The 9,919-nt window shown below is 67.3% G+C and overlaps 1 protein-coding gene across 1 annotated transcript; it reads right to left on the reverse strand.

The window, feature by feature from the left end:
* Positions 1–599: 599 nt before the first annotated feature.
* MISP (mitotic spindle positioning) lies at positions 600–7,071 on the reverse strand. The gene is made up of 5 exons (XM_063357881.1): positions 6,944–7,071; positions 3,055–5,217; positions 2,021–2,232; positions 1,557–1,595; positions 600–1,273 (listed from the first exon to the last, which is right to left on the reverse strand). The coding sequence occupies exons 2-5, from the start codon at positions 5,096–5,098 to the stop codon at positions 1,187–1,189; spliced, it is 2,382 nt and encodes a 793-aa protein (XP_063213951.1). The 5' UTR covers positions 5,099–5,217; positions 6,944–7,071; the 3' UTR covers positions 600–1,186.
* Between the last annotated feature and the right edge of the window lie 2,848 nt (positions 7,072–9,919).

Genomic DNA, 9,919 nt, shown 5'->3' on the forward strand with positions numbered 1-9,919 from the left:
GTGGAGGCGAGACCGGGGCTCCGGGGCCCGGCGGAGCTGGTTCCCCCCCGCAGGAAACGGGGCTCGCCCAGCCCGCGGAGGGGGTGGGATGGGGGGCGGCGATGGGGCGAGCCCCAGGCGGCCCCGCACCCCCGGGACCGGTCGCCTCCCCCGGGCAGCGCCGCAGCGGCCGCTCGGGGCTCGGCCGGGGGGGCGGAACGGCCGGCGGCTGCTGCAGAACCGTTTCTGTCCCGCTTTGTCCAGGCGGGTGTTGACCCCCCCCACACACACACACACACAAACACCCCCCCGGGGAGCGGGGGCAGCGCTTCGGCCGCGGGCCGGGATCCCCCCCCCCCGCCGGGGCTGCCCGCGCCGCGCTCGCCGGGAGCCACCTAGCGACAGCGGGGACGGCGGCGACAGCGGGGCCCGACCGGCTGCCGGCGGGAGGGGGGGGGGATGGTGGTAGCAGGGTCCCGGCATCCGCAGGGAGCCATCCCACCCCCCCGGAGCCGCCTCCCCCGGCAGAAGCCCCCGGTGCCCGTCCCCTCCCGTGTCCCCCACCACCCGGTTGCAAAACCAGGGGAGCAGGCGGAGAAAAGAGGCCAGGAAGAACGAGGGAGAGCGAGGACTCTTTAATAAATTAGCAAAATAAACAGCATTTATACATATACATATATGTATGTTATGTTACTGCATCGCAGCAGATCACCGGAGTTAAAGCAGAAACGTTGATTTCCCAGTTTGACGCTGATGTTGATCCAAAGGCACCAGTTTAGGTGCCCTCCTACGCGGGGCCCTGATGGTGTGGGGCCTAAAAACCTAAAACCCCTTAGAAATAAAAGAGCTTTTTCATAAGGCAGAGACACAGCTTCCAGTGAGAAAGAAGTTAAATTACCGTATGATTTCCTCTAGCCGCCTCCTCGCAGAAGTGATTAAAAGAAAGCGATCCAATTTCTCCCCTCTCAAGAAAAAAAAAAAAAAAAAGAAAAAAGAAAGTATTTCCTCACCTCAAAGGGAAGGGGGGAGGGACGAGCGCGTGTAACGCATTGGAAGGATCGGCTGTTATATTAAAAACGGACGCGATTTGCAGTGTACAAGTCTCTGATTGTGACGATAACCAGGAGCTGAACTGAGCAGGTATTTCGGTCAGTTGACCCCAAACGGGGCAAGTACGTGGTGCAGTCCGGTGGCCCCGAGGGCTCCCTCAGTCGTCATCCCTGACGTACTGCCCGGCCTCCCAGCGCTGCGCCATGGCGCTCTTGTGACGAACCACTCTGGTGCTTTCCACAACCTAAACAAACCAGACGCCGCGGTATCGTTTGGTAAAGAAGGTATTTTTTATAACCAATCCTTTCTGCACGACCCGCCCTCCCGGCCAGGACCCCCCCCGTCTCGGGGTTACCCCCACCCGGCAGCGGGCACCACGCGTCCTGCCCACGGCGGTGCCCCACGCGCGGTGCCCGTGGCCCTGCGGGAGCCGGGACACCCCTCCTCCCCCCAGCCCATCCCTGCCCGCCAGCCCCGGGGAGCGGGGGCAGCGCAGGCAGAGCCCCCGCACGTGTGAAGGGTTTTACCTCCGTGTTGATCTTGTCGACGGGCTCGATGCCGGCGTACTGCGAAAAGGGGGCAAAAAAAAAAGTTCCGAAAACAGCAACCTCGTAGGGAAACACCCAGCAGCAGCCGGACGTGGGGCATGGGGGGGGGTGGGGGTCAGGCTGCCGGGCAGGGGAGACAGCGCACGCAATCGTGCCCTCCCCGGAGCCGGGGGGACGGTTTGGGCTGGGACCCCCCCGCCATCCCAGGAGGAAGCTGCTGCTCCCACCCAGCGCCGCAGCCCTGAGCGGGGGCACAGCCCCGGGGGGCTCGGCACGGCCCTTTGCGGGTGACACCACCGCCAGGTCACCCCCTCAAGCCAAGCGGCTGGACATCCAGCTCCGGGTGGGAGCTGGGCACGGCCACCTTCGGCCCCGCAGCCACTGGCCACCTTCTCCCTCCCTGAGCACACGCTGCCCAGTGCGGGCAGGGTGGGGGCACTCACCTTTCCATCCTCCTTCACCCTCCTCCTCCGCTCCTCAAAGGGGCTGGAACGAGCCGAGTCGGGGGTGAGGGTCTCCGTGCTGCCCTGGGAGGGACCGGCCACTCTCAGCGGGGTGAAGGACGAGATGAGCCCCAGGACCCCCCCCTGGTGTGAGGCAGGAGTGGAGACGGGAGACTCGGACACCGAGTAGCTGCCGCTGGCACCTGAGGCAGCTTCAAGAGAAAGAGCCATTGGAGGGGGTGAGGGACACCGGGACGGTCCCCGGGGGCTGGGACACCCCAGAAAAGCCCGGCTCCTGCCCCAAACTGGCCTCCTCGGCAGGTCCAGCAGGTTTGGTCACAGCTGGGACCCCGTGTCTGGGTGTCAGGCGGGGAGCGTCGGGAGCAAGGGGGGGGAAATGCATGAGCTGGGCACTTCTGGGCCCTTCCAGCCCTGCTTTCTGCAGCAACGTGGCACAAAAGTCGCCAAAACCCAAGCAGCTCTGGGATCAAAAGCCGTGCTGCTCTCGCAGAGCCCATCCCTCATCGTCATCATCGCCACGTCCCCTACGTCTGGTCCCCCCGGTCCTCACAGGGATTTCACATCAAGCACTTCTGCTGGCTGACCACACAATACCTGTCCGCGGAGAATTATTTCTCCCGGGACAAGTGTCGCCACCAACACACAGGTGTCACCATCTCGGCAAATCCTGGCAGGGAGGAACTTGGTCCCCTCACCCACAGCCAGGCTCTCCCAGGCCGGGAATTGATGCTTTCCACCCCGAACTCTGTCCCCCTCGGTCCCTGCCGTGGCCACTCCTGCTCTCGCCCAGGTCGCCTCTGGCTACGGACACCGGCCAGAAGGGCTTCCCATGCCTGGGGGAGGCACCGGCCTGCACGGGAAGGTCCCGTGGGACGCGCTCCCCACGGTGCCGCTCCTGCCCCTCCGATGGCTCCTGCCGGCACTCGGCGCCACAAGGAACGGGAGGGCAGGAGCGATGCCCCCGGGACTGGCCCATGCCCTGTCCCAGCCCGCCGTTCCTCCCCTCCCCTTACCCGAGCTGTGCCGCGAGCGGGAGCCCTCCTGGGGAAAGCCGTCGCTGCCGGCCATGGAGTAGCCGTCCATCAGCTGCCGCCGCTGCCGCCGCTGCTCCTGCAGCTCCTCTTCCCGCTGCAGGTCGCTCCGGATCTCCTCCTCGATCATCGCCGACGTCTGGGGCTTCCAGGTCCTCAGCTTGTACTGCTCCTCCCGGCCATCCTCCCTCCTCAGCGGGCTCTGCGTCCCCATGTCGTCCACGAAGGAGACCTTGGGCTTCCAGAAGGAGAAGGAGAAGTACTCTCTGGGCAGGACAGTGGTGCCGGCGGGGCTCGGGGTGGAGCCGGGAAGCCTTCCTCCCTGGGAATCCGTGCTCCCCCATTTGCTGGCGCTGGCGGAAACGTGCTGGGACACCAGGGGCTGGGCCCGGCTCTTCTCGCTGGCGGCGAAGGGCGGCTGGGACGCCTGGACGTGCGCGGTGCTCACTGCGTAGCTGGGAAGGCTTCTCCCGCCCCTGGTGTCTTCTGCGGGGTGGGGGCTGCGGCTCGTGGGTGACTCCGCCGCAAAGTCATTAACCCAGTTCCTCTGCTCGTCCGCCTTCCTCGGGGCAGGGGGCTTCTGCAGGGGGGCTTCCTCCTGCTCAAACACCCTCCGGCGCTCCTCCAGCTCCTGCTGCGTCCCCCTGTCATACGTCCCCAGCAGCCTCCCTTGCTTCTTCAGATCTTCCTCGCGCTTGGTTTCCTGCTCGATTTCCCTCTGGACGTAAAGGGAAGCGCGGCCTTTGTCCTTCCCTTTCCTGCCCGGCCCGGGAGAAGCGTGCATGGAGAGGAGAGGCTTGGTCTGGATCTCCACCAGCTCGCTGCTGGAGGTCATTCGCTGGATGCCCCTCTCCTTCCAGAGGTTCTCCTCCCTCTCCATCGCCATACGGATCTCCCGCTCAATGGGCGTCTCGTTGCTGATCTTCGTCTCCTTGTCCAGGCCGTTGCTCCCTCCCCTCAGATCCACAAGGCCATTGAAGACCTCGTTGGATGTGCTCCCGTCGCTGGTGTAGCCTGCGTTGCCTTCGTTATACATCTCACCCAAGCCGGAGTCAAGGTCCTCTCTGGAAGACGCTTTAGTCAAGCTGGACATTTTCCCGGTGGGATATGACCTTTTGGTATCAGCCCTTCTGGAAGCATAAACCTCCTCCTTCCCAGGCGTCTTGTAGGACACACTATAAACCTGATAAACGGTCTTGTCTGTCCTGCTCTGGCTGGAGGCACCGGCGTTACCGTAACCTCTCGTAGCCTTCGTGGCCATCTCAGGACTGGGCCACTCTTGCCTAGAGACTCTCATCATTGACTCTGGCTTTGGAGACATGGCCTGTTGCCCTGGGCTGACGAAAGAGCCCGGGTTGGTCTTTTCCAGCATCAGGAACTGCTGCCGAGCAGCAGAGAAGTTGATCTGCTCCGTGTCAATATTTTCAGGGTCAACAGGCGTCGCTGCCCTCCCCGAGGAAGGCTTGTCGAAGGAGATGGCGAAGCTGCTGGTGAAGCTGCCCACGTGCCTGCTGTCACCCGTGCCGGTGTTTATGGAGCTCAGCTCATCCATGGAGCTCCACCTCTCAGCTATGGTGGAGCTCTTCCTCATCACCTGGCTCCGGATGACATCCCTCCTCTCGTCCTCGAGCTCCCTGGCTTTCTCGGGCGAGATGTTCGGTGGAGGGACCCTGTACTGTTCCTGCTCGTCCTCATCGTAAAGCTTGGAGGGCTTCCTCTCACCTCTGTAAGCCCTGAGGTCGTACAAACTTCCCGACCTCACCACCTCCAGCCTGGACTCCCTGTCCGGGGACGGGGTCCAGACGTCTTTTCCGCCATCCAGGAAATACGAGGGAGATTTCGACCTCATTTTCCAGCCATAGCCGTTTTCCACCCTCTGGCTGCTGCGTTGAGCGGAGCCAAACACGTCGTCGTCGCTGTCGGCCCTCCACTCCGCGAAGGAGCCGGCGTGGGGAGCATCGCCGTAGTCCTGCTTGTGCGAGGTCTGCGGGAGCTGGAAGACCAGGTGCCTGGTGACTCTATCCATCTCCCGGCAGGAATCAGCGTTCGACCCTCTGCCAACCTCGCCCGGGGACGCCGCTCAGCTTCCAGGTGGCCCTCGGTCTCCCGGCTGACCTGCAGACGAGGGGCAGGACGTGGGGGGCCCTGCAAGTGGGAGGGGAGAGCGGCCATTAGGAGCAGCAGGAGGAGCAGAGGTCGGGGCGTGCGGTTCCCCATCCCGGGAGCATCAGGTCGGGGCAGGGAGAGGCTCCTGTGGCACTGGGTCCACCTCTGCCTGGAATCTCTCCCTGCACGTTTGCGGGAAGGAGCCTCCCGATAACCGAGCTATTGAAACAGCGGGGACCATAAAAATGGTTTCACGGATCATAAAACGGAAGGGACTTTAACCCCCGTGTCACGCAAAACGGGATTAAACTGCCCCGACCTTGGTGCCCGTCCTCCCCTGGATGGGACGGCGGGTGCCGGGCAGGGAGGGGTGGCACCGGCAGCTGCAGCCGCCGTCCCCGTGCCCCTCTGCCTGCAGGACACGCGTGGCCTGGGCGAGCCGGGCGTGCCCGCGGGCGAGCGGCATATCCTCTGTTTGCCGAGGCGTAGCCTCAGCCCTGCCGTCGCCGAGGGGGGGTGTCAGCGCTGGCACCGCTCCCCTGGCGCTGGCAGCCTCTCGGGAGCAGGCGGGGGAGCCGGGAGCAGGGCGAGGGGGACGCCCGGGTGCTGCCGTCCTGGCGAGGGCTGAGGCTGCCCTGGGGCGGGCGGCTGCGGGTCCCTGCGGCCGGAGCATGCGGCTCATCCCCAGGATGGATGCGCCGTGCCCTGGACGTGCCTCCTTCCCTGCGGGGACACTGGGGACAGAGCTCTGCTCACCTCCCGGCTTCCTCCCCGGGGGGGCAAACAGGGCTGCTCCCCACCTGAGGAGCCATTTAAGCTTTTCCTGGGGTGGGAGCACCTGGGGCTCATCAGGGGCCAGCCCCAGGGCGATGCCCCCACCCCAAGGGTGCTGCTGCCCGGTCCCGTGCCCAGCTTGGCCTCGCTGCCTGCGGCGGGAACGGGGCTGGGGGCTGCGGGAGCTGCCGTTCCCGGTGCGCTGTGCCCAGCTCCATCCCCGTCACCTCTTCGTGTCCCTGCCTGTGAGTCACTATTGCTCTTTTACGGCCCCCCGCCCCCGACCTGAATATTAAGAACCATCTGCCCGTCTCTCATCCCGTTTGGAAGGTGGGAGGCCCCTGCGGAGAGGGGACCCCTCACCGGGCAGCGCTGGCGGGGAGGGGGAGGCCGGCAGGGCTGTTATCGGGGCTCCCGGCTGCACCCCGCCGTGCACGGCCCCTCCCAGAGCGCCACCCAAAACCCTCCAGCTGGCTCGGCCCCGGCTGCCCGACGCTGTGGGGGTGTGGGGACACGGGGGTCCCGGACTCACCCCTCCATGTGCCGGGACATGGGGGTCCTGGGCTTGTCCCCCCCTGTGCCAGGCCACCCCCGGCCCGATCAAGCGCCACGGGGAGACGCTGGGCAGAGCAGGTGGCATTGCAACACCCGCCAGCCTGGCTTGGTTCCCCCCCCCGCCATGAAGAGACTTCTGGGGGGTTTTCCAGCGTTCCCCCGCCCCGGGGGTCCCGCAGTGGGCTGCGGACATGCAGCGTGCCTACCCCCCCTGTGCAAGCGCCCACGTGCGCTCCCAAACCCGCCGATGTGCGAGCCGTGTACGAGGGTGCCGGCGTGGGCCCCCCCACCTGCCCGCCACAGGCAGAGCCGGTACACGCACGTAACCCTCGCTGCCGCCGGACCCTGCGCCGGGACCGATCTGAGGGGGGGGGGAACGGCCGCCCTGAGCACCCCAGCACTGCCCTCGCCCCCACCCCGAATGTGCCGCACTTACTGTCCGGGGGAGCCGTCGGGGTGGGGGTCCCCATGCCCCCGCGAGGTTGCGCCGGGCACCCAGCTGTGCCGTGTCTGCCCGGGAGTGACGTAGGTGGCGTCGGGGGGGGGCCGTGGGGCCAGTGGGGCTGCAGGGCCCTGATAAGCTCAGCCCGAGCCCGCGGGGAATTCCAAGAACCGCGCCGAACGGGCTCGGCGCTGGCCCCGGTTCAGTGACCTGTTCCCAACCCCCCCTGCGCCACCGTCACCCCCGCCACAGCTGGCTCCCGCACCGCCGGGGCTGACCTTGGCCCTCTCCCCGCCCGCGGTATGCACCGACACGCCGAGGTGCCGTGGCACCGGTGGGCCAATGCCCCCACCCGCCGACATGCCAAGGCATCCACACCCCCGCCCGCAGGGATGCTCTGCCTCCCCCCGCACATAACGCGGGGGGGGTCCAAGGAGAAACGGGGTGTCCGTCTCTTCCCTGACCCCGTGCCCCAGGGGAGCCTGTGTGTCCCCCCACCATTTCTCCCCACGGAGCGGCGCAAAGGTGGGCTCGGCCATCCCTGAGAAGAGCTGGGGCTGCTCCCGGGGGACAGGCAGGTAGCCCGGGGAGGTGGGGGACGACACAGCCAGGCTGCCACCGGCGTCCCTCAGCCCCGGGGGCCGCGGCGGTGCCCGCTGGGGAGGACGTGGAGGAGCCCGGGGGACAGGCAGGTAGCCCGGGGAGGTGGGGGACGACACAGCCAGGCTGCCACCGGCGTCCCTCAGCCCCGGGGGCCGCGGCGGTGCCCGCTGGGGAGGACGTGGAGGAGCCCGACGGACAGAGGGGAGCAGCGGTGCCAGGAGCCCGTGCTCTTGTGTTTACACACGGGGCCTCTCCCGGCCCGGCCGCCTGATAACCCCCCCCCGGTGTGCGCAGATGGGGCTGGGGCGGGTGCCCTCGCTGCCATGGCAGCCCCGGCTCTGTTGGCACTGCCACCCGGCTCTGCTGGCACACACGCCCCCCCCCGGACCCCCGCTGCCCGCCAGCTCCTCATAGGGGGCATCTCCTTCCTTCCCCGGGGATGAATGCAGCCCTCTCCCAGCAGGGACAAGCCCCTGCGTCTGGTCGGGAAACCTCGGGCACCCTGTAGCCACCAGGCCAAGGGCAGGACTGCGGCATGGCGGCCGCGATGCCCTCGGCGCCTGCGGCCGTGCCTGCTGGACCCCAGCAGAGCGGGCGGCATCGCCGGCACCCGGCGCCCACAGCCAGTCGTCCCCCCCACTCCGGCACCGGGCGCCGCTGTGCCGGGATGCTCAGCCCTTCGCTGCGTCTGGGGCGGGGTGGGGGGGTCCCTCTCCTCGTCCTCTCTGCCCCGCCATGACAGCTCTGCTCCCCGCCGGAGCCTGATCCTGCCAGAAGGTCCCTCCCGGCTCCACCGCTGCCTGCGACGGCCCAAGCAGGGCGATGGGGTCAGACCCCGGCTGCCCTTTCCTGGCTGCGGGCTCCCACTTACCCCCTGCCCGGTCTCTTGGTGCCCCCGGCCCTGCTTGTGGGGCTGCCGGCGCTGGCGCTGGTTGGCCTGGGGACAGTGGCTGCCGGGCGGCTCTGCGTTTCCGGGCGGCAGAGCGGAGCCTGTTTTACCGCAGGGTTGAGACAAAGTCCATGGGCGATGGCCGGCGGCCGGGCAGTGCACCACACCCGCGGCAGGGTGTGTGCGTGGCTCGCCGGGCTGGCACCGGGACGAGCCGGGGCCCCACAGCTCCGGGACCGAGAGCGGGCATCCCGTCCCCAGGCAGGAGCAGGACCCCCATCAGCCCAGGGGCGGGCAGAGACGCGCGGCCACATGGCGATGGGATCTGGGGGGCCCTGACCCCAGCCCTGCCCCTTGGGACAAGCAGGAATCCCGGCTGCCACGTCCCCTTCACCTGGGCTCACCCACCTGCATCCCTTGACTCCCAGCACCCTGCCTCCCACCCGCCTCTTCCTCCCTGCTCCTCTGGCGCAGCCCCGTGTCCATCACCCCAGCGTCAGGGCCGGCAACGCGGCAGTGCCGGGATGGCATCCCAACCATCCCAACCGCACTGCCCTTACCGGTGCCCTGGGCTCCAGGGTGGCACAGAGGGACCCGCCACGGCGCGGTGCAGCTGAACATCTCCCGTTGCCTGGTGTCACCGTTGGTCTGGGGACAGACACCTCTGGGGCAGCGTCGGGGGCCGGAGACAGGCAGGGGTGTGAAAGCGCCATGCCCCTGGCCGCTGGCCACAGGAAGGAGGAACCGAAAGGATTTAGTCTGCTGGAAGAGACTTGTCCGGGCTGGATCCCAGCCAGCTCCTGCCTCTGCCCCGTGCCGGCGGGCTGCGGTGCTGCCGGAGAAATGGGGCACTCCGTGACGGCAGTGCCGGGCGAGCGTGGGCTGCGCGTGGAGGCGGTGGGGATCCCCCATGCGCTGCCTGCTGTGCCGCCCGGCTGGCGCTGGCTTTGCTGGGGCTCTCAGGTGACGGGTGGGTGATGGCACCTGAGGACTGAGCACGGGGCACAACCCTGCCGGGACGAAGGGGCAGCGGGGCGCTGCCTGGGCAGCACGGGAAAGCTGCCGAGCAGAGGAAGGGCTCTGCCACCCCCAGCGACGGCACAAATGCTCCTGCACGTGGCTCTTGTGCCTGTGAAACAGCCGGAGAGGTGAGGCTGCGGGAAGCCTCTGGGCAGGGACGAGAGGAGCCACAGCCCGGGCAGTGATGGGGCAGCAGGGCCCATCCCCAGCATCCCTGTCCCCACCATCATCATCCCCAGCATCGCCATTCCCAGCATCTCCATCCCCAGCATCCCCGTCCCCACCATCCTCATCCCTGGCATCCCCAGCATCCCCATCCCCAGCATCCCCATCTCCAGGATCCCCATTCATCCTCTTCTCCAGCATCCCCATCCCCATCCCCCTCATCCCCAGCATCCCCGTCCCCAGCATCCTCATCCCCATCATCCCCAGCATCCTCATCCCCTACATCCCCATCC

The sequence above is a fragment of the Chroicocephalus ridibundus genome, chromosome 22, assembly GCF_963924245.1.
Source record: "Chroicocephalus ridibundus chromosome 22, bChrRid1.1, whole genome shotgun sequence".
In the NCBI taxonomy this organism is placed as follows: Eukaryota; Metazoa; Chordata; class Aves; order Charadriiformes; family Laridae; genus Chroicocephalus; species Chroicocephalus ridibundus.